Consider the following 25422-nt stretch of genomic DNA (forward strand, 5'->3'; position numbering starts at 1 on the left):
TTAATAAACTATTTGTGATAATTTGTGTTTTTTTAGGACGAAAACTTCTAATTCTATAGTAGCTTTCTTGTCTTTTCTTTTCTTTTTTTTAGCCCTGCCCTCAAAGTTCATTTCCATTACTAAAAAGATGGCAGTGTGATCCTTGAGAAATAATGAATTCAGACTTATCCACAGAAATGGCTGATTCAGCTTTGGCAGTTGAAAACAACAATAACAAAAGATACCCTTGGGCTTTTGTGTACATGAATATTGTTGCTGAAGCATGCGCCCAAAACATTAACAATGCAGGAAAGGGAAAACAAATATCTTGCACACAATGGTTCATTCAAATGGCGTGCTATCAATTATGTTTGTCAGACGACCAGCGTAATATTGTATTTGTGAATGCTTTTCATTTCCAAAGATCTTCTGCGGGGGCTTTGAATTTCAACCGCTGCACCAACTGCACATTGGTTCTTCCAGAAGTCAATCAACCACATATGGTTTAATTGTAAATGTAAATGTTGAAATGCTGATGCGCAAATATGCAAGATTAATAACAGAGCTTATATTAGGAGAAAAAAGGTCAAAAATGTATCTTATTGCACAATCAGACAACTATTTAAGCGTAACTAGATAAACCGTACAATAAAGGGTTGCCACAATACTCACATTTCAAACTTGATACCAGCACTTGGAAAGATATTCAGTACTATTATCAACACATGCAAAAAACAGAAAAGGCAAAACAGATGTGAAGAATACCAATCCTTGCACGGCTCTATAGCCATGTTAATTTCCTGTGCTTTTGGTGGCTTGCCACCATGTTTTTGTTGCCGATCAAATAGAGCTGTTAAGGTAGGCTGTTGCATTTTCTGTCTAGCTGCTGGTAGACTATTCTCTGCTTCAATCTGTTACATTAAAAGAAACACAGCACCCCAGTCTTTCTTCATAAAGGTCGGGGTGCCAGTCTTGAAGCTGCTTCGCTGAGTCTGTTGCGCTACTGTTTGAGTGCTCAGCTGATAGTGAGAGGAGGGGCTCTGTGCCTGCCTGTCTGCACCACTGCTGTGTGAAGCTGTGTGTCAGCTGGAGGAGGCGACGGCAGCAGCACTGGTATCAATACTGTTACAAATGAGTATGTGATCCCATAGTTCTTTTCAGTATCCGTTTAGCATCTGAGTACCAATTTTTTGACATTATTCGGTACATATGATACATAATAAACAAAAGTTAAGAACTGTGATATCCAGAGACACCGGTGTTACACAACAAGTGATGCAACATTTCTGAATGGGGGGGATTATTGTCTACTACACAAAAAGCTTTGTAACTCTTTTTTATTTCCTCCAGATAACGTCGACATCTTAAAAAAATCTCCTGTTTTTATATCCATGCTTCAAGCCAAAAAATAATCTCATCAAGGTTAATGGATGATCAAAAAAAATACTAGAGAATAGCCGGTGATGATAAATGAAAAATATTGGGCCTAATGGCCAGGCATTTTTTTTTTTTTTTAATCTTTTGAGTTTATCTTTAGTAAATTTTAATTAACAGCCAACAGTGAACAGTGTACCAAAAGCTCTCTGTTTGAGTTTACAAATTAACTGTGTCCTTTTAAGACAGGATTCAAAATTAAGAGAACTAACTAATTAAAGGAATTCAAGGCTGTCCATTAAGTAGGAAGGATTCATTAAGTGACTGGGGAAAAAAGGAGTGAGTAAATGCAGATGGTGACAAAAAATCCCACTTAAAATAAAGACTAAAATGTCTGTCAATAAATGGCACTACAATTCATTAAAAGCATATTTCTTTTGTGTAAAGAATTACCACAATCCAGTTAATTTAAAATCAACCAAACACCTTAGATAAGTTTTTCAGCCAAAGACCTTAATCAAACAACAGTGATCCCACTTCCTTTCATTCCACCGGTCCCCAACCAAAGGTAGAAAGATTAGAGCAAAGGTCTGGAGAGGTGCCAACTAGCTGCAAGGGATATAATTAGCCTCAGGGGTCTTTTTTGGACCTGAAACCCTCCATTCTCTTCCTTCATGACTAATTCACAAGACCTTGATTCTCCTTTGGCATCTGAGAGTAAGCCTGCAAGCCATGCAAACTCTTATCCATTTAGTTGCCAAAGCTTTTCGATGAAGGGACTTCATTACCGTTTATAAATGTTGATGTAGTCAGTCTTTTTTAACTTCCTAACTCTTCCTTACTCTTCCCCATTTAATTATTGGCTGAAATGAATAAGAGTGAAGTAAAGGCTTTCGCTCCGTTTTCTAGTGAATGGGTGGGTTGTTTACACGTGTATTTTTTACAAGGCCAAACTCAGTGAAAAGAAAAGAGAAAAAAAGACAGAAAACTTGAAACATGCAACTTTATTCTTTAGCAGCATGAATATTCGTGTTCTGTGTTTCCAAAGATATCAAAGTTAAGTGTTGAGAAGTTACTCTGACATGGCACATGGATGTATATGGGCTGAAACTGAATTATAAAAGATGGAGAGGAGAGCTTTAGATTTATTCTGCTGTCAATTTGGAAATGGAAGACTTTGTGTGTGCGTGTGTGTGTGTGTGCACTGGTGGGTGTGAGGATGCATTTAAGCATAATGCATATATGCCTATGTGCCGTATTTGTGTCTGTGTGCGCGCATATAGGCATGTGTGTGGCCGTAGCTGCTTTCCAAGTTGATAGACACACTCTGTCACCGCTGGCAAGTAATTGACAGCTAGGAGTTTGCAGTGACACAGGCCTTGCATATATTTCCTCCATTACCTTGTGTGTAGATCAGCCTGGAGTTCTCCCTGGCAGCGCATTGTGGAGTCATTGAGCTTGGCAGGGGATTAAACAAACACCTACCATTCAGGCTCATGGGGAGGTATGATAAACTCTCTCGCTCTCAATAAATCAAATACGAATAAAGGTGTTCCCTTTCTCGTAGCTTATTAGCTAAGATAATACAGTTCACCCAAATGCTGCACTTCCTTGTTGCCGTGTGATGCTTACGGTTGAAATTTCAGGGTTAGTAAATAGTGCTTTATTGCTTTAATTTACTTGGAATATGCCAAGATTTGACCACATGGAGTACAGTGGGGGGTGAAATAAAACTGAAAGTAGAAAAATATTTGCATCCACTGCTTATGGCAATTGTGTGCTCCCATATGAGCATCCTTTCACTGAAGGCAGCTTTTACCTAGAAAATTTCCAAGGCCACTAAGGCTAAACAAAGTGGTGTTTAGAATCATATTAAAGAAATAAGACATAATCATAAAGAAAAGCTGGCAGCACAAGAATATTAAAAGTAATGCATTTTTTTAAAAGAAAAAAGAGAAAAAAATGGTAAATTAAAAACAAATACAAATTAATAAAGATTATAAAGGAAGAGAAGGAAGAAATGATAAAACACTATAAAAGACACCAAACAAATAACTCAAAGTGGAAGCAAAGAGAAAGCCAGCGTATAAAAATATGTCTTTAGAGGGATTTAAAAGGCGATAAAGAGCTCGCCAATCTGATCTCCTCACTGAGGTTGTTCCAAAGAGTGGATGCCCTGATAGAAAAGGCTCAGTCACCCTTGGTCCTCAGCCGAGATTGTGGGATGGCCAGCGCAGCCTTGGCTGAGAACCTCAGGTTACGACCGGGCGCACACAGCGTCAGAAGATCTGAGACATACTTTGGTGTGAGCCCAGAGCTGGCCTTGAAAAACATTATTAAAATCTTAAGATCAGTTAATATTAATAGGTAACCAATAAAACTATTTATTTATTTATTTTAGTTTTGTGTCTGACTGCTGCGCATGGACAAGCTTGACAATGTTGATTCAGACATGTATAAAAATGTATTATAGTTTAATTGTAATATTAGCATGTATAACTGCCTCTAGATTTCATTTGGTTACAATTTGATTGTAGAGCAACAACCTTTTTCAAACACAGGGAAGAAAGGGAAGTTTAGACATGGGTCCCAGCCTTGTGTGAACATAAAGTGATTTGGCTGAAATTTGTCAGAGATTATTTTTTATACATTCAACTTATAGCATTGTATTTATATAATTAATAATTATTAGTAATTAAGATATTATCATTATTATTTTTGAATAAGTCAGTGATCATTTTAACATATGGTGCCACTAAAAAAAGAAATAAAATATAAAACACAACTTCCCAAAAAAAACCAAAAAAATCCGAGAAAAACCAAAACACCCAAAACATCTTTACTTTGTCTCTGTAAACACAAATCCACAGAGCTGGAGAGTCGGTCCTTAAAAGCCTGCTTGTGGAAAAAATGATGAGGGGAAAAAAACTTTTAGCCTTGAGTAGCATGCTATCCCTGGCTCACTTGGTTCTCCGTCGCTGAACGTCTGCCTGAACCATGCACACAGTGAAAATACTGCCCAAAACAGCACAACCATAAAACACAGCAAAATCTGTTTTTTTTTTTCTTTTTGTTTTGTTTTATTTAAACAACTGAAAAATTGCCAAACAGCAGATGGAGCTCCTCTATTGGTCACAAGTTATTTTGGAGCATTTTTACTTCTTTCCAGTTGTTGAGTGCAGCAGAGCCCATGCCAGATGTTAACAAGCCAGCTAGCTAGCATTACCCAGCATGGTCTTCAGTGGTGCCATTTTTACAAATAGGGATTTATTAGTTTTTGGATTAATTTATGCCTCAACCGAATACTGTGTTCCAGTAATGTGTTGAAAAGAGCCGTGGATTACTAATTGTTCCAAAAAGTTGAATCAACCTTTTGGGGATTTTCTTACCTAGATGATTGAGCATGCATCAAAACATTACTAATTGTTATTATATATTAATGAGTGAGTGATTAAAACTGTGACTGAGTTAATATAGACCTTTTTCTCCATACTCTAGACCAGGGGTCTCAAACTTAAATGAGCTGTGGGCCACTGCTGGCACTGTCATCTCATTGGAGGCCCTCTTTAGTGTTCAAGTAGTACCAAACAAACAAACAAACAAACAAACAAACAAACAAACAAACAAACAAACAAACAAACAAACAAACAAACAAACAACCACAAATATATCTGAAAATGTAGTGTTTTGTTTGTGTTTTTACATTTCAATTATTGTTTAACAACACAAAACTACAAACGTGAACGCAATTTTTTTTCCTCACTCTTAACTGAAGCCTTTCATTGAACTACCAAATAAACAAGTTGTTACTCTCTTTCTGGCCGGACACGTGGCAGCACCTCTGCTATCATTTTGTTCGTATTTAACAAAATAAAAATGCAGACATAAGTGTACACATTAGCTAACTAACACAACCAATCCCTCAACATGTTTGCACTCTCTGCTCATATTAAATCATTTGTTGCTTTTTAAAGAACTTATTTTAACACTGCACTCGACAACAAACACGTCTACCCTAACAAAAAAGTAACTTCAAGGGCCAAATCGCATTATATTTCTTCACGTCAATATACGGCCCGCACTAGTTGTGATGTGGGCCGCAAGTGGCCCCCGGGCCACGAGTTTGAGATTCCTGCTCTAGACTGTAGATGTCATATGCTGTGGGAGTGTCTGGTTGGGCGTGGTCCAGGTTCCTGTCATTTGTCCCTGGGAGTGGAGTTGGCCAGCTCATCACCTGTTGTCAATCTCCGGGGCTCCACCTAGAGGGTTTTTAAGCCAGCACGGCCTGCCACTCCTCGCCAGTTCGTCCTGCTACCATCTGTGGTAAACTCGGCCTCCTCTGAGCTCTGACTCTGTATATCTGGACCTTGGGTTAATATGTTTTTGTTTCCTGTATTCTTCAGATTCTCCACCCATCGCACTCACCAGTAGTGCCGTTTTTGGTCTCCATCCTGTCCTCCCATCTGCTCGGAACCCGAGGATTATATACTCCACTTCTCCTCAGCCTGCCCTTCAGTCTGTATTCTCCATCTCTTCGAAATCTGGACCGGACTCTCCACTCTTGACCCTCTTTGGAATACACCCCTGGCAGCCTTTTCCCCGTTAAATGACTAGGGTCGCCAAGTAAGCCCAAGACTATTCACTGGCACTCCGTACCTTTGTCCCTTACTCGTTTGTTTCCCATTCAGTAACATTTCTCCCCTGTGTTTACAGAAGTTCCCGTTAGAAGTCTCCCCGTGCTCTACGCCGGTTTCTCCGCCCACGGATTTCCTTTAGTTTTCTGCGTATGGTTTTTGTTAAACCCAGTTCCGTTCACGTTTTGTTCTTTTCAATAAATTATACACAGTTCTAAGCAAATTGAGTCTGCTCTTGAGTCCACCGCATTCTCGTCCGTGACAGAACGAACTGGCCACTAATGGACTCAGCGGACCCAATTCGCGCCGCCATTAACAAACAGGGCGCGGTGTTAGGACGGCATGAACAGACTTTGACGTCCTTAATGGACCAGTGTAATGCTATCAGTGAAAAACAGGAGGAGTTACTTACCCGGTTGTCAGAAATCAGGGAGCCTAATCCACCCGTTTTTCCTAGTCAGCCGGGACCGTTGCCTGCACCCGCCGTTGCGCGTCCTGAATCGGCTTATCGGGGCATCTCTTCTCCTCCACCGGAGCCTTTTCATGGAGAGCTGGGGCTGTGTGGGGGGTTCCTGTTTCAGTGGTCGTTGTTCGTCAATCGCACGCCGCACGCGTTTCCTAATGAGGCTGCCAAGATTTCCCATTTTGTTGGGTTGCTTAGGGGTAAGGCGCTTGCGTGGGCTGAGGCGTTTTTGTTTTCTCATCCTATTGCCTCGTGTTCCTATGAGGACTTCCTCAAGGAATTCAAGGCTACGTTCGCTCACCCGATCTCTGAGGGTACTGCAGCTAAGAGGCTGTTGGGACTCCGCCAGGGAAAACGCAGCGTTGCGGAATATGCGATCGAGTTCCGCACCGCTGCTGTTGAAGCGGGTTGGCCGGATGCTGCGCTGCGGGGTATTTTCCTAGCATCCCTTTCTGAACAACTGAAGGATCAGCTGGCTGTGCACGACGAGCCGGCCACGTTTGAAGCGCTTGCCTCTCTTGCTCTCAGGATCGATAGTCGACTGAGGGAGAGAGACGCTGAGAGGCGGTCCAAACCCTCTCCGTCTCTGTTTCGACCCGCGGCCGTTTCGGCGTTACCCCCGTCGCTTCCGGTGACATCATCCGTCCGTTCTCGATCTCCTTCCCCTGAGCCTATGCAGATTGGCCGCGCTCGGCTCACTCCTGAGGAGCGGGAGCGGCGTTTCCGAGCCGGAGAGTGCTTCTACTGCGGGGGAAGCGGCCATCGCATCGCTGTTTGCCCAGTCCGGCCAAAAGGCGTGGCCCGCCGGTAAGTCCGGGGTTACGGGTGGGCAGTGTTTTTAAGAGTGATAAACCCCGTTTTTTGCTTTCGGTTTCATTGATGTCCGGTACTAAGGCTCATTCTCTCCGTGCTCTCGTTGACTCCGGGTCGGAGCAGAATTTGATAGATGCTGCGGTGGCTAAATCGTTCGATTTGCCCCTCATTCCGCTCGAGCCTCCGATCCCGGCCGCCGCTCTGAATAATGAGGTGTTCGCGATGATCACTCACCGGACCGCGCCTGTCAAGTTAGTCACGTCAGGTAATCATCAGGAAGACATAACTCTCTTTGCCACCTCTTCCCTTGACGTGCCAGTGATCCTTGGTTTTCCGTGGTTGCAGAAGCACAATCCACACATTGACTGGGCAGGGAAGAAAGTAGCGAGTTGGAGTTTGTTTTGTCTCGCCAACTGTTTAAAGTCAGCTCTGCCCTCGGGGGCTTTTGTTTCTCCTCCAGTGGTTGTCTCCCCCCCTGACCTTTCCTCTGTCCCTCCTGAATATCATGATCCACAAGAAGTGTTCAGTAAAGACAGGGCTCTGTCGCTGCCTCCTCATCGGCCCTATGATTGTGCTATTGATCTCCTCCCCGGTGCCCCTCTGCCCTCCAGCCGTCTCTATAACCTGTCCCGTTCGGAGAGGGGGACTATGGAGACGTACGTCCGGGATTCGCTGGCGGCCGGTCTCATATCGCCTTGGATTTTGTTACCGGCCTCCCAGCCTCTTCGGGGAAGACGGTGGTTCTGTCCATAGTTGATCGGTTTTCCAAGGCGGCTCACTTCGTGGCCCTGGACAAGCTGCCGACGGCTGCAGAGACCACCCAGCTCCTTACAGACCATGTGTTCCGTCTTCATGGCATACCCTCGGAGATTGTGTCTGACAGGGGGCCTCAGTTTGTCTCCCGAGTGTGGAAGGCCTTCTGTACGGCCCTGGGTGCCAAGGTCAACTTGAGTTCTGGTTTCCATCCGCAGACCAATGGCCAGACTGAGCGTTTGAACCAGGAGTTGGAATCCGCTCTTCGCTGCGTCTCGTCACTGAACCCGGCGGCCTGGTCGTCTCGGTTGCCTTGGGTGGAGTATGCCCATAATTCTCTCACGTCTTCGGCGACGGGTTTGTCGCCCTTTGAGGCCTCGCTGGGATATCAGCCACCGTTGTTCCCAGAGGATGGGGCGGATTTGGCTGTTCCTTCGGTCCAGCATCACCTTCAACGCTGCCGGCGGGTGTGGCGGAGGGTCCGGCGGGCTCTCCTTGCAACTGTCGACCGGCAACGGGATTATGCGGATCGTCGCCGCTCTGTCGCTCCGGCGTATCGGCCTGGACAACGGGTGTGGCTTTGTGCTAAGGACATTCCCTTGCGGTCGCTTTCTCGAAAGTTGGCTCCCCGCTATGTTGGCCCCTATGAGATCACTGCTGTCGTCGGCCCCTCGGCGGTCCGTCTCAGGCTCCCGGCTTCCTGGCGTGTCCATCCGACGTTTCACGTCTCTCAGGTCAAGCCGGTCCGTAGCAGTCCTCTGTGTCCACCGCCTGTTCCCCCGCCTCCCGCCCGGCTCGTGGACGGTCATCTGGCCTATTCGGTCCGGCGGATCGTTGACGTGCGCCGCCGTGGTCGTGGTGTCCAGTACCTGGTGGACTGGGAGGGGTATGGGCCTGAGGAGTGTTCTTGGGTTCCCCGGTCGCTCGTTCTGGACCCGTCTCTGATCGCTGCGTTTCGTTCCTCCCCTCGCAGGGCCCGGTCTGGGGGGTCGCCGGGTGGCGGCCCTTGAGGGGGAGGTACTGTCATATGCTGTGGGAGTGTCTGGTTGGGCGTGGTCCAGGTTCCTGTCATTTGTCCCTGGGAGTGGAGTTGGCCAGCTCATCACCTGTTGTCAATCTCCGGGGCTCCACCTAGAGGGTTTTTAAGCCAGCACGGCCTGCCACTCCTCGCCAGTTCGTCCTGCTACCATCTGTGGTAAACTCGGCCTCCTCTGAGCTCTGACTCTGTATATCTGGACCTTGGGTTAATATGTTTTTGTTTCCTGTATTCTTCAGATTCTCCACCCATCGCACTCACCAGTAGTGCTGTTTTTGGTCTCCATCCTGTCCTCCCATCTGCTCGGAACCCGAGGATTATATACTCCACTTCTCCTCAGCCTGCCCTTCAGTCTGTATTCTCCATCTCTTCGAAATCTGGACCGGACTCTCCACTCTTGAACCTCTTTGGAATACACCCCTGGCAGCCTTTTCCCCGTTAAATGACTAGGGTCGCCAAGTAAGCCCAAGACTATTCACTGGCACTCCGTACCTTTGTCCCTTACTCGTTTGTTTCCCATTCAGTAACATTTCTCCCCTGTGTTTACAGAAGTTCCCGTTAGAAGTCTCCCCGTGCTCTACGCCGGTTTCTCCGCCCACGGATTTCCTTTAGTTTTCTGCGTATGGTTTTTGTTAAACCCAGTTCCGTTCACGTTTTGTTCTTTTCAATAAATTATACACAGTTCTAAGCAAATTGAGTCTGCTCTTGAGTCCACCGCATTCTCGTCCGTGACAGTAGAACCTTTCAGTGGGAGGCCAGTGTTATGATTCAATAAAGTTGCTTGAAAAGCCAAAGTGGAAGTTTAATGTAGGAGAATCATGCATTAAAATGGGTTTTGCGTCCAGCAATAACATCTTGAATTGCCTGTCGGGCTTTTTTTCTTTTTCCCCTAATGTCCCCTGAGTGTGAGGTCTGATTGCAAAGTTTCTAAGAAAGTCTCGATGTTAGAGCATCTGAACTTTCAAAGATGTAAGCATGCACCCTAAAAAGGAAAGCAGTAGATGATGGGAAAAGTGCAGTCACACCAGACATTTTAAACTCTGAAGAAGTATCCATAATTATTCACTTATATCCATTTGCAGGGAGGGGGCTTGTGCTGCCAGAGAAACATTATGCTGCAATTTGTCTCCCCCTCTCTCATTTTCTCTTTCTGTTTTCTCCCCTACAAAATCGTTAGTTTCACTTTTCATTAGGCTGGATCAATATGGCGGATGAGTTGCTAGTGGTGAGGAGCGGGCGTCAGACATCCCACAAATTCCCCACTCTTTTCACTCATTCCTTCCTTCGCTCTCTTGCTCTGCCACCGACTTGAGTTATCTATTCAGCACTCACCTACTGAGGAAGGTTAAGGGAAGAACGCTTGAAAGACCCAGGTAAGAGACGTGAGCCAGAGGTTGGACTAGAGCTACCCAATAAGGCAGAAATGAAAACACTGAATGATAACCCAATAAAGTTTAATTAAGAGCCTGTCACCTCTCAAGCTTATGGTAATAATGGAAATGAAGGCTGCATGCTGAGGAAGGAAATTAAAGTGGAAATAAGGTTCTGTAAAAGTTTCGTCATATTGACACCGTCTGCCAAATGGGAAAAAGTTATCACGGATTCCTGATTCCCTTTCAAAAGCTTAAATAAAGGATCTTTTCTGTTCAAGATTTGCAACATCATTTTTTATCATGTTTTGGAAAACATCACATGAAATATCAGTTTTGAGTTGTTGCTGGAAAGTGGGAAGAAAAAAAACAACCCTAAAACCTTTTTAAGCATTGAATTTGTTAGTGTTGCTTTGAGCTCTGGTGGTGCTTCTATCCAGTGCTCAAGAATACTGGGATTTAATACATGTATACTGTTATTACACTATTGTATCAAATAATTGGAACAAAGGTGTTTACTTTGTTCTACACATTTCCCTAAGTTAAGAACTGATAGTTGACAGATTAAAAAGAGAGAAGCCAGTGCTTTTTTTTGCTTTTTTTCCACAAGCCATTTGCAATCCGGTGATTGGAGCCTGCTGGCACTGGTACAGTGGGTTTGTTTGGAGTTGCCGTGTGCTCAGTGTTGACTTACCCAGAACAGTGAGGCGGGCAGGACGGGACCTCATGGCAGCCTGAACTGCCTGGCACTCAAACACTGCATCATCCGTCAGTTCAACACGCTGGATTCGCAAATGATGCTCCCCTGAACCATGGTCGCCAATCACTGTGTAACGAGGGTAGCCTGCAGTGCAAACACATTTGTCCATTTGAAAATGAAAATACTGTGCACTCGCCAAAAGCAAGATGATAAAATGATTATTTTTTAAAGCTTTTAATAACAAAATCATTTTGTAAAAAAAAGGAAGAAAAAAGAAAATGCTGCTTCGTTACCTTTCACAGTTCAGCCATTTACATATTAACTTTAACTGAGCTGCAAAAGCATGTAATTTAGATAACAGAGAAACTGATTTTACAATGACTTTATAGGTGAACATAGCTTGAATGTTAATTTGTTACTTTACTCACAATGCATTTTCATACATGTCCATGTTTTTACAGCACTCCTGCCAATTTTAAGGAGTAGCTGTAGCATTCAGGATAATGATTTTTCTTTTTTTTTACTTCAGCTATAAACAGGAATTAGTTTGACTTGTTCCAGCAAAGCTTTCTGAAATGATTTACAGCTTAATAAGGGAAGAATGGAGAACAACATCCAAGAGACATGGACATTTTGCACAAGTCAAGAGAGATGGTTTCAAAGAAATCGCCCTCAACTATTATCGAAATGTGCACTGCGAGTTTTTAGCGGCACGCGTCCCTCGATGGGGTTAGATGAGCAAGAAGAAGAATGAGTTTAACTGGGCGGCTCTGTGGGGTATTCCGCATGCTTTTGGATTTGCTCGTTTCCTAAGATAGATTCTCTTTATTTTTCATGCTCCATATTTTTAATTACTGTGGATACAGTGCTTGGAAAACACGGGGAATGTGTGTTTATACAAATTAAACTCCCACAAATGCGAGTAACTTCCAGCTGAGAACTGCTTTTTCCTCCAGTAGCGCTTATAGAAATATCATGGATGAACCTTGAGGAGTGAATTGGAGAGTTTTACAGGGGAACAACGGCACTCCAAACATTGTGTATTGCAACAGGAAACTTCACACTTTCTGCTCACATACTCAGAATTTTTGTTCCAAAAAAAATAAGTTTTGGTTTCTTACCAAAAGATTTTTGGGAACAAAATATGGATTTTCCGATAACAACCACCTTATAAGTTAAGTTCACTTCAGCGATCCCTCAGAATCACTATAAAGGGTTTGCTCTCTGATTATATGTTTTACTAACAACAGGGAACATAACAGACTGGGCAGCCTTATAACAGCTTTTAAGTCCTTGAATTTGTCTAGTGCAAAAGCCCATCGTATGCTCAAAGTCCAATTACTGATGGTTGCTTCATTGAATCCAGTAGCCTTTAATAGAGCATGAAGTGGGCCTCATTATATGCTGGTGGGGTGAGTTACAGCCGATTAAACTACTCTCTGCATTTCATCTTCCAACATGTAGCTTTTAATCTTGTGGGCCTATACACTGGGAAGAACAAAGGACAAAGAAATGCCTAAGTATAAGCAGTACAACCAGGCAGAGGACACAGGAGAAGTTTAAAGACGTGGCACGCTAACCAAGATGACCAAAATGCCACCAGCTACTGTTCTGAGGGAATACTTAGAATGCAGTTGATAAATGTCTTTTTTCTTTCAGTTTCATATGGAGGAATGGCAGTAAAAAAAAATGCTGTACATACAGTTAACACAGGCCCAATCACAAGTAAAAGCTCCCGTGAATAGTATTAATAACCATGCCTGAAAAGGCGCTTTCTACTTTTCCACACTCAGGAAAAAAATTGTAAAAAAAACAGAAGCTTAAATGAAAGGATGCACCATTATGTTCACAAGGTCACCCAGAGACCCATTTTGCTTCAGTTTTATGTTCACTGATGAGATTCAAAGCAATAGTGCCATTTTGGATCACAAGGGTAATGATCATTGCGCAAATCTGAATTATGTGACCTTGAGTTGACTGCAGACTACACAGCCGAGCCTTAACTGCACCCGGGAAACAAGATGCACTTCACAACTTCGCTTTGCTGGTCTTAATTGTGGCAAGGTACGAGGCATGCAAATTTCTGTTACGCAAACAGATGATCTTGCCAATTACCTCATCTGTGCCTCTGGCAAACTAAGAATAATTTCGCTATGTGAGGACATGGCTCCGTTCCAGTTTCATCTCCGTGCATCAGCCGAATCCGAAAGGAATACAATTTGCATTTGCCGTGGATAGTAAATGACAAGAATGTGTCTAATTTCCAAACAGTATAAACATGCTGAAATGTGTTTTTGTCATCTCATAAGCACCTTGATCATGTATTTTGCCAATGTGACTGAAGTTATACTGACACACATGAAGACTGATCACCTCGGCACATGTGACGCGGGTCATTGATCTTAGATCTCGGGGAATTTCAAAGACACCGCGCGTTACCCAAAGCAAACAATGTAAAATAGGCCCATTAAGGAGTAATGAATCCATCAGAGGAGAATGGATTTGTCTTCGGGCCGAATCAATGGTGACCATGCGCGTGCGTGTGTGCGTGTAACTATACAGAGACTTGAGGCGTGGCCTAGTGATTTATGGCGTTTACCTAGAGCACATTTCACACAGTGTAAGCACTGGGGGATAGAGAAAGGTTTTGCTGCATCTGTGAACAGATGACCGGAGTGTTCAATTTGATCTCATGAGAGGCAGGAGTAGCACCTGCTCGCATCTAAAGGTCTGCCATCAGTCTCTTCTCAAGAAAGCGTCCTCCTGGAGTATATCCACAAGTGCATGGCAAAATATAAACACTTCCCCGTCCATCTCGCTCTGCGTGCACACCGGGAGAATTCACTTATAGCCACTCTGCCCATTGTCGCCGTCAAATTGTGCAGCAGTTACATATTCATGGCATTGACTGGCGTGTGGAGCTGCTGTGGGGCTACTTCACTTTTCTTTAATTAGAGTGGAAAAGCATGGCACAAAAGGGAATGAAGAGGAAATTCAGGGACAGATAGGAATCATTGGCTTTTGTGCTATGATTTCTCGCACTGAATGGTGAAAGAGTTCTCTCAGTTTAATCACTGCTCCTGTGAATGGAAACAGGTCCCAGGCGGAGCACGCTGCCAACGCAGCTTCTTTCTATGAATACCCAAGCAGACCTATATTATTGAAATGCTCCATGCAACATTTGATTCGTCGCACTTTTTATGTATACAGCTGCCAATTTCCTTTCTTTGTGTACATCTTGCAATGATGTACCATCACTCGTTTACTTCTGCATGCGTTACTTGTTTAGGTAGGCAGGAGCAGCAAAAAAAAAAGAAAAAGAATAAAAAAGGGACAGCTGTGGAGTACTTTATTTTGAAAAAGTGTCATCTGCTTCAATAGGAGGCACTCAGCTCCTGTCCGTATCGCTGGGTTGATTTCAGCAACCTTTCCTCCCCCGACAGGAATCTATTCCTCCTTTATATGAAACTGTGCACATTTTTAAACTCTCAAACTCTACACATCGGGCCTGATCATTCACCCAAACAACAGGAAGAAGAGAGCTGATGGAGAAGGTCAGAGTTTCTACATCCTGCCCGTGGCTGGGAAATTATTTACAGATGCGTTGTTAAAGAGTGATCTGCTGCAGTTCTCCTCGGTGTGACGACCCGACGTTCTCTCTTTCCTCTTTTCTCCACCTTACTCCGACTTTGCCCATTCTTGAAATGAGATTTCATCTTGATCGTCTTGTCTTGTTAAATCAATAAAATAGAAGAGGATAAACATCTCTGCTCCACTCTGACCCTAAATAAAATTGTGCTCCCTCTTACTCCCTCTCTCTTCCATTCTATCTCCAGCAATCATAAGTACTTTCCCTGTCTGCCTCCTTTTCCTCCAAAGAAGACTGTGGGACTATTGTTTACAGCTACCTCTCAGCCTCCCCTGTGCCTGATAAGGACCTGAAGAGAGAATAAGATGGCTTTACTGGGGCTCTGTCAGCCACTGAGGTTTAATTACAAACTGCGCTGGTGACAGGAAAAGGCCTTTAAAGAGCATTTGCTAAAGGTCAGAGGGTAGAGGACCTCAAATCTGTAGAGCAATACATATTTAATCGCCGGTGATCACGAGAGACATTTGTGTTTTGAAAATGGCCACAGTTGGATATTGTGACACTGTGCCGCGAATCGCAATTAACTCCGATTTCTCAGTGGTCACAGAGCAGACGTGCACGAGGTAAATTAGACAGCTCTAAAATAAAGACTGTGCCCTTAAAGAGTAATGCATCCCGCTGCGTACGGAGCCCTGCGTAAACATTCAAATGAATGTTTCGTGAGAATTTTATGAACCTTTCAATAAATAATGCAACAGCGACATGGTGTTGCAGGGTTTTCTTATCCAGCAGCTTTTGCGCTTCAAAAGGTTGTTCAGGTTTATTGAAAGGAGCGATGCGTTTCCTTGAAATTCATCAAGGTCGCCAGCACACAAAGCTTTGATTGGTTTGACAACAGGCTACTAAGTGACAGTGCAGTAGTCACTTTTGCACTAAATTAAACAATTAAGACAATTATGCACGAGGTGCAGTGTAATTAGAGGACACCAGGTACTCTTCAAAAAGCCATTTAGAAGCCTGAAGCACCAACAAAGATCAGGGCAACAACTCATTTCGTGCTGCAGTTGGTTTGAAACTATGAAAGATTCAACTTTGCATGTAACAGAGTGACATAAATGAGTTCTTTTTGCTCGTTCATGTTGAGTGATACAATTAGTGCACTTGCAATTCTTGATTGATGAAACACACTATTAGGGGCCCTGCTTTATCTCTCTGTGGATTCATGTATTTGACAAAGGGTAACTTGTTGACACGTGTGGACTTGAGATGACAAAAAGCATCCATTTGAATATGACAGTTATATTAGAGGGTATAATTAATAGATGAAACAGAGGGCAACACAGAAATCCAGGGTAACATGCTCAAGGGAGGTAGATGCTTACCAGAGAGGTCTCTGCCCACACCCAGTGCCAAGCCGTTTTTGATCCACAGGACGACGCCGTGATAGCCGGGGATACTGCACGGTAATGTCACAGGTTGGCCTGCCACCACCACCAGGTCCTGTGGCTGCTGGGAAAACATGGCCACTGTCCCTTAAAAAGCAAAAGAAAGAAAGGCAAAAAAGAAGGGGGATGGTTTAACCGTAAGCAGATTAAATCACTGCGCTATTTTTAATGTAAGCTAGTAAAGTGAAGAGGGCAAGAAAATGTTTACATCAAAAAAAAAAGAAGGAAAGAGAGATGTTTTTATAAGCACCTGCTTTCAGCGTGCAAAATACCGAGTGAAGAGAGAGGAAGGCGTGCGGAATCACGTTGAAAGAAGCCTAAAGGGTGATATACAAATGTGGCACATCCTTTCAGTATTCATGATACTGAGGCAAGATACCGCGCATGCATCAGAGGTGTCAGTGCAGCAACAGGACTGAAGCACAGGCTAAGAGACAGCCGTCACAGTTCGGCTTGGTTCATTTATGAAGGATGTCACCGTACAGATGGGCTGGGCCCGTACACACCACAGCAGATAACACAATCTTGTCTGCCAACACAGGCTCTAGTGGCATATATTAACTGAAGCTCACACCCATGTAGTCCAACTGTGTGCGACTACTATTAGATGCACTCCTCTACTGCACGTTCAAGCGGAAAGTAGTGAGTAGTGAACTCCATTAGAGGCAGAGTGTGTTAATGGGGAGGCTGTTGTGTGTGTGTGTATGTCGCACGGGGGTAGAAAGGGGGGGTCAGAATGGAGGGTACAAAGTGGTACTGATGTGTAGTTCAAAACACTGGCAGGCTGCCGATCAACTTAAGCCTACACACACTGACACACATTCATACAGACGCCCTCAGACTGTTTTGGGAGCACAAACCGCAGCAAAGGTTTGAAAAGTGTTACTTGCTCTCTCGCTTTACTCAGTTTTGTTCACAGCGCTGTCTTATTTTCAGACTTCTGAGTTCAATTGTTTGGATTTGATTTTTCTAGCCCTTTTCTCCATTAGTGTCCTGGTTTTCGAATGTGCTGGCAAAAAGCCGGCATATTTTACAGACTGCTGCTTTTTGGGGGGTTTTAACGCCGAAAGGGGCTCACACACACTCACACAAGGACATGTTAGTCACATACAAATAAAAAAAGCTGACAGAAGAGTAGCATGTAGTCAATTACGATGATAAACAGAGCAAAGACTGTGTGGGACGTTAAAGAGCGTTTTCATCTCGCATCTCTGCATCGCGCTGCTTTCTTATGCTCGCTTTTATATTCAAAAAGAATTATTTATCCTTCAAGATTTCAAACCACAAACAAAGGGAGGACTGCTGTCGTACAAGAAACAGATTTTGAATTCAACTGAGGAATCCTGCAATCTTTCTTTTCACTTTAGAGCTGAATTTCTATGATGGATAACTCGTTGAAATTGTACTTTTTCATATTCATTCTTGCTCTCGCCTATGTACCCTGTCAAGGAATACACAATGCAGTACAGGGTTGCCTTTCGATATCCATCTATCACTAGCGCCATAACCGGAAAAGAAATGAAAATAATAATTAATGTATTCTTTCTCAAAACACGGAATGGGTTTTTCATCATCTTTCGACTCAACATTTTCTCTCTGGATCACGAGGCCCTTTGAAAAAAGCATGTAAGCCATGTGAGCCATGTGAGCCATATGCATTGCCCTTCAGATCAAGACATCTTCATTCCATGTGTGGAACTTATCTTAGTGTTATTTTGCTACCCATTGAACACACAGATGAAGGACTCTAACATATAGACCACAACTGAACAGATCTACTGTCTTGTTCAGAAAAACCATTGTTAACAAAGGACATCACTGAATCTGATGAGCTATGGCATTACTGTTAAACCGACAAACTCAAGTCAATCAATTTACCTTTGGAAGGCTGGAAGCACACATAAAGTCACTCTTTCTACACGTCCCGTATAATCACTCGTGTCTCACATCTGTGGATGTAAGAATGTGGATTAAAGATTAGCCATGTCAGTTTGTTTTGTACAAAGAATTTAAATCTAAGGACTAGTTTTCCTAGAACTGCTACATGCAAACATCTGTATCTGAAAACAGTCTCTTTAAAGGTGTCATCAAAGGTGTGACTGCGCACCTCTCTCCCACACATGAGGTATGTATGATATGCCACCCATTACCAGTAGACTTACTTGAAGTTGTGTCTTCACTGAAGCACACCACACATTTTGAGTGTTAACATCAGCTGTAGCGGAAAATATGCTCACTGTACTAGTGTGTTGCTTAATTGGGAAAATTTCCACAAACAGAATGCGTTGTTAAATGTGCTCCTGTGGCTGTTTGATAGAGTCTGCCTCCCGGCATCACATTTTAACACACTGTGTAATCCATTCATTTAGAATATGTGGGTATGTCAAAGATCTATGCAGATAGACTTCAGGAGGACTCCCACCATGAGTCTGTAATCAAATGTCTCTGCCGGTGTTGTAGAAGTCATAACCCAGAAAACTGAAAATCATCTTGCATATTGGAGAAATCTCCATAGTTGAATTCTAACTTCTCAGTTAGGCAACAAATTTGTCTTCTAACAGAAATGTTTCCAGGTGACACAAATAAGTTATGGCCCAGCCGGTGACTTTTGAAGTTGCTAACCACTCATCAGTGGTGTTGAAAAATGAGTTCTAAGTCCAGACATTCCCTAAAACATTACAAAGGGACATTTAGAAACTTAGAATATCCAGAAACTTTCCCAGGGGACACATTCACAGTGTGTTTCTGCATTTAATATTTGTCTGTTTGCCTCTGTGTATTTGAAGATTGATTAAAAATAATAATTAATGAGTTCTTTCTTAAAAAACAGAATAGGTTCTTCATCATCTTTCAACTCAACATTTTCTCTCTGGATCACGAGGCCCTTTATAAAAAGCATGCACGCTGTGAGACTTTATCAGTTGATTAAAACTGTTTCTTAAACTATCGAGCACTGAGCACCTTCGGTCACTGTGATTGGATGAGTTCTTGTGTACTCACCTTGAGCACTCAAAGTACAACATGTCTCTACTGCACACACATTAGTTCTATCTAACATTCGGACACATTCACACCCTGATGAAGGTTCAGTATCTTGTCCGAGGATACTTTGACATGCAGACTGGAGCAGCCAGGGAACGAAACACCAACCTTCTGTTTAGTAGCCTTCTGAACCATAGCCATGACATAACCTGACCCAAGAGTGACAGAAAGTTCATTTGAATTTCATTTAATGTAACTTAAGTTAAAAACTTAAGTTCATTTCAAAAGCAAATGTCTGACATAAAACAAATTGGAGCACTAGGATAACATCACTGTGCATACCCAGTACATTAAAAAGTGTCAACCAGGGCTCATCTGTGTCGAGTTAAGCTGGAAGTGTCATGTGTTGCATGACAATGTAAAGACCGTTCAAAAGGACAATGCTGCAAACATGCATACTATCTAGCAGTCTGGGCCTAACACATGACGTAGCACATGCACCACTTTTGGATCTTGGTCTTAACTTAAAATGAATCTACAACACTTTGACATTGGAATACTAAATTGCTAAAATAACCCTTAACCTGAATGTGATTATTCTTGGCTTTAGCTTGAGCACACCTTAAACAACAAAACTGTTCTCCAGCAAAGACTGAAGAACAGATGGTTTTATTCTAAAAAAAAAAAAACAACAACCCACAAACCCGTGGGAACTTGAATGCAATTTCAGCTTTGCTCATTTTAAATTAGGACTTGACACTCGAGACTTCATCCGTCTTTATTCAGAAGGTATTCTTTCAAAACATTTTCTTTTAAATGCTGCCACTGCAAAACTAGTGTCCTCAGAGGACCATCAAGCCAGCGATCAAGAGAACGTAGGACTTAACCGGCACCAGCCTGTACCTATCACTTAAGCAGTTAAAAAAAAGTGACCTCCTTCATTCAATTTAAAGCCTGGCTGGGTTTTGCAGCTAATGTGTCTTCATAAGGGAGCAGCAGCAATAGTGACATGGGATGATGTGTGTGGGTAGGCTGATGTGGCTGCATCTTATCATTCATCCATCCACTTTGCACCAAAAACACTCTTTGTCACATTTCCCAGAGGTATCCATCACCGGAGAATCACAGTGGTGGCAAAAAACCGAGCCACCAAAATCTACTTTGTCTTTATTTGCCTGGCATGTGCGTGTCAGAGCAACAACTTCTCTCCTCACTTGTTCATGAAGAATGCTTTCATAGCTAAAAAGTGCAATTAGTAATTAATCCCCTCACTTAACTCTTCATTCCTGACAGGAAAAAAAAGGAGGAGGGGGACCGGGCTCGGGTGCCCACAGAGCCAGAGATCCACATTAATAGAAGAAAAAAAAAAACAGTTTAGTCGAGAGCTTGCTCGAATAAATAAATAACTAAATACAATCAAATGGAAAAGAGTCTAGACATGCCAATTTGCTGTGAGTCAAATGGGTCTTGACTTCGGGGGTTAGGTTCTGTAAATGTGTGGGCACATAGAGCAGACACAGACACCTTTTGTCTGTCGCTAGAGACAACAGACAGCCCTATGGGTTTTTCTCACTCAGCAACGGTGAGCCTGTACTATGAATAGAGCTTAAGAAAATGAATAAAAAAAGTCAAGTACTTATTTGGTTTTCATATAATGTCTGAAACAATAAGTCACATAAAGAAGTGTTTTACAGCTCTTTAGTTTTGGCAAATTGAGCAGTTTGCTCAAATCATTCACATGAGCTATCCGCCTATTATCTCACATCCGCCTTTCGCTAAGCCAGCTCTGTCAACAAAAACTGAGATTGTTTCAGAGAAAGCAAAGCATTCCCTCTCAGCTCATCAATATTTATCCGCATTTAACGCATGTGGCGAAACATAAAAACGTTTTCAGCATTTTCATATCCTCATATTGTTATTCATCTTTTATACATTCGATGCAAAGTAAATTACAGTGTATGTTTACTCGCATGAAATGATTATGATTCATGCTTGTGATTGAATACCTTGCCTAAGAATGTGAGGCGGCCAGAGATCTTTTATAAGGACTGCTCAGTTGCTTCAAATGGTGTAAAAAAACACAGGTAGTCAAAAACATAGCATGGAGCCATATTCATAATGTGGACCGGCACTTTGCATCGCCTAATGTTGTCATTTCACTTCAGATAATTTGTTTACCATTGGACGGCTGCTGCATTTCCACACACTCCAGCACTATTTTCCCCTCAGTGCTAACTGCCCCCAATTTTATCGCTCTTTGCCAATCAGGCCTGGAAATTACCATTACGGACACACATCCGTGTACACACGCACGCACACAAACACACACACACACACTTCAGAGAAATAATCAGCATGCTGTCTGTGCGGCATGTGGCCACACAGCACCAAAGCTTAGCCCAGGATCATTATCAAAAACTATTACCCCTCTGGCCTGGGCATTTTATACTAGCAATTTAGAAGCACAGGAGAGATTCAGAATATGGGGGAGTGTGTGAGTTACTCATATGTGTTGTTATTTGGTCGCCACTGACCACAGATTCTGCTGGTAGTTTCTGGTGGCATGGAAGTGGAAGAGCACTGGAAGGAGGAAAAGGTTTGAGTGAGCGTCTGAAGGATATGTTTTATCTTCTTCTCATGTGCTGTAGCTGCCATTACAGTCAGGTTGTTTGTTAGAAGGGTGACGAAAACGGGACTAAATTAAACGATTCTTATCGAGTGTATTCCCGTGACCACAAAAAAAGAAGTACATTTTCTAAGCACATGACTGGATTTCCATTTTGCTGTTTTCGCAAAGCTCTGTGAATTATTGCTGAACACTTCAAAAGACTTTGTAGCTGCAGTCGTGAGTCACAAATCCACTGCAGTATTAATGCTGATTATCGAAATCTTTAGCTCTAGCAACTGAATTTAAAAAACAAACCTAAATATTCAAATACAATGTACTTCCATGTCCTCCTTCATCAGACACTGATTAGTCATAAACCCACAACTGGGCTCCATTCCTCTCACTTTCCACATAAATCTAATGGCAGTGGTATCTGCACTATAATTATCTCCAGCTTGAATATTATTTCAACAGTGCTGATATAGTATGACATCCGTCTTGCCCGCATCTACAAGAGTCCATTCCACGTTTGTGAAAATCACTGTTCGATTGGTGAAAAGTGAGTCCCGTATGATGGCTGAGAAAGCATTCTGACATTTGTGAAAAGAAAAACACACCCCAATTTTGGAGGTGTTAAAGCAATGTCGCTGCAAATGTGTGACAGAAACTTGGCAGGAAAAGTGCCAGCTAATTATCAAACATAACCAACCAAAGTTGCACGTCAATCAACTGTTCAATCGCTTCTAATCAAATTTATTCACAATACAATTCCTGAAGTTGCCCAGTGATTTTTGATTTGTTGCAAATGATCAGCGGCTTTGTAGGAGTTTAATTAGGCAATTACGAAGTCATTATAGATTTTGGCAGTCAGAATGCACCCTGTGCAAACTACCTCAAACCACACTGTACTACATTAGCGTCAATTTTAGTGCTAATTCTGCAGATGAAAGTTACTGAGAATGCATAGTTTTAGTTCCCTCCAAATAAATGTGTGAAAGTAGCGAGAAAGGTGCAGTATGCAGATACAATGAAAAGGGTCACATCTACAGTCAATGAACAAGAGAAGTGCAACACCAATAATTTTTTAAAACTCGCTGCATTCTAAAAGAAATTGCATTCCTTGCGTTCTGAAAGGCAGAAAGGACACTGTGAACAAACATCTACTTTCAGAGAGGAGGGGAGCAGCAGGAATGACAAGGCCTCAAATATTTGCCTGAGTATCTATCATAAGCCTGCTCTGGGTGGGACATGATATTCACTGTAATAATGGGATTTTTTTTTCATCCCTGTTAGATGAAAACTGAAATTCAACTTTCTTTCAAGGTTTTACACCCAGGGTTTACACAAAATGCAACCTGTAGGCCAGTGGTTAGCCTTCGCGACATTCTGTGTGACTCACAAGCACAAGAAGGAAAGATGAAGCATCCACACTTCATGCTACGCCTTATGTCCACTATATGGACAACAGCATTGCGCCAAACTTCATAATCTTTGAATTCACCGCCACAAGTGACAAAAATCAAGAACCTTGCTTGATCGATCCGTCTCGAGTGAAAAATGGGTCAATTTAAAAAGCTGGCTGAATTAAAGTGTAGTACTGTAATAGGATGCCACCATTAACGAACAACTCTAGTGAAAAAAAAAAAGCCAGTGCAAACCACCATTCTCCAACCACACGTTTCACAAACACGAGCTAAACGTGTTCGTGGAATGCCATCAATCATACCCCTGCTCGTAAACTGGCGTGTCGTAGTGAAAACTTTGAAAACCCCCCTTTTTATACGAACTATGATATGAAATAACGCAGTATTTCTCAGAGTCATTAGGCTTGTCCTACACGGGCTACTTTACTAATATAAAAATGCGATCCCTCAGACGCAGCTGGCAACGTTACAACAATAGTAGCCAATGATGAATATTTCATAAAGCTCTATCAAGCCCATTAGAGGAGGCATATATTACTATCAATCTGTCTTCCTCATCAAAATGTTCAAATCCCCCTTTCCTGCCTGTCCACTTGTAAAACAAACACTGTATACAGACTGATAATACACTGGGCCTATCTACACTGTGATGCCTGCCATTATGAGTAAATTGTGTCTATGGGAATGCAAATTCATGAAGCAGGGAAGATAAACATCAGTGCTGCCGGAAGACTCTGCATTTATGCCCCCTCTCACACTGTGCATTAGTGGAGCATGACAGTTGCCAAGGCACAATCAAGATGTATCGCCCCCAGTGATGACTTCTAAAAATTACAAATGGCAACAGCGGGAAGGCCTTGCAGGAGCCCGCTTTATCATCAGCTACATGGCCAGAAGAAGTAAGATTTCATGGGCATCAGAAAGTGGAGTATCAGAGCCGACAAACCGCTTGTTAAATTTCTCAAGGCTTCATCTTTCCTGGCAGTCTGCATACAATAAGCTAGAAAAGTCATCCATGTAAAGCAAGCCGGGGGTCGTAAAGGTCGTCAAGGCTGCTTCCAAGCAGCCAGTGAGCATTCTGAAATGCCGCATAGCTAACAAAGCAGGGTGCTATACCTGTAAGATGTATATGAGATTCTGTATTTATATGTTCTGTAAACTCAAGACCTCGTCTGACCACTAATTGTAATTACTGTTATAAAACAAGTCCTGTGGGCTAGTTTCCAAGGTAACTACAGTTCAAAGAGAACAGTTCAAATATTCCAGTTAGCATAAATGCAACTGAACACCACATAACCCCCCCTACCCTGACTGGTATTGATTAAAAAGTGTGGGGAAATGGAGCGACTCACTTTGTGAACTGGACTACTTTTTTTAGCGTGCACTTTTGCATAATAGAAAGCAGGGACATAAAAGAGATGCAAATTAGTGAGGAAGATGGAGAAGAGAGGGAGTTTGTGAGTTCAGATGGGGCCTGATTGAACAGGAAGGGTCCCTTCTGTTTCTCTGCTCCATTATATCCTTTCTGTGTCCACTTTCCTCACTTCATGGCTTCCAGCCTCTTCACTACCCTCCTGTTACTAGAGTCTTTGTTAAAATGTTTGCTTTAAGAGCTCAGGGCCAGCCCTGTTATTGTCTTGTTGCTGACGTAAAGATGTCGGAATATGGATATCGACACACTTGATGATTCATAAGGATACTCCGGAGAAGGGACCGTGGAGGGTGTTCAGAGCAGGTGTACATTGGGATTGATCACATTCATTAAGGAGTGATGAGTATTTGAAACAGACTCAGGTGGCTGATTTGATGGATGCGGTGTAGAGAAGGTCTTAGTCCAATAGGGCATACACTATATTTTGAGGCAGAGCCACATTTTTCTATTATACGATATGTCAAAGGAACAGAAAGCTGCATTAAGTTGTCTTTTGTCCAGCCATAACTCATATTTTGTCGGGCTGACAAGATAAAAGTGTACCTAGACTTTCAAGACTTATTTTAGTATTTTTATTTCTTTGAGTGTGATTAAATAAAGAGATAGGATCAAATTGCTTTCAAAATATAACCAAAGTGCATGGAACAGTGTGTCTCGGAGGTGTATAGGAAAGGTTTCCAATTAATTTAATTTATGTTATCCATGAAAACAAAAACCTAAAATGGTATTTATTCAGTTCAGATTTCTTGCCAATTGGGAAATAGATTTAACTTTATAACAGCAACTGTAAAATTATAGTTGGTTAACACATTCCACTTCA

General features: G+C 42.6%; 1 protein-coding gene across 10 annotated transcripts in view; it reads right to left on the reverse strand.

Annotated features, from left to right (window-relative positions):
- Nucleotides 1-25422, reverse strand: part of kirrel3b (kirre like nephrin family adhesion molecule 3b) — a 171574-nt gene that overhangs the window by 54063 nt on the left and 92089 nt on the right. For 9 of the 10 annotated variants that reach the window (XM_076892344.1, XM_076892347.1, XM_076892345.1 and 6 more), the window contains exons 3-4: nt 16094-16243; nt 11117-11266 (exon numbers count right to left, since the gene is read on the reverse strand). In XM_076892344.1, the coding sequence (XP_076748459.1) occupies nt 11117-11266; nt 16094-16243 (300 nt within the window). Of the gene's footprint in view, nt 1-11116; nt 11267-16093; nt 16244-18034; nt 18092-25422 lie in introns of those variants that run through there. The other variant, XM_076892350.1, reaches the window with a different exon arrangement.

This window comes from Maylandia zebra, linkage group LG14, assembly GCF_041146795.1.
Source record: "Maylandia zebra isolate NMK-2024a linkage group LG14, Mzebra_GT3a, whole genome shotgun sequence".
Classification (NCBI taxonomy): Eukaryota; Metazoa; Chordata; class Actinopteri; order Cichliformes; family Cichlidae; genus Maylandia; species Maylandia zebra.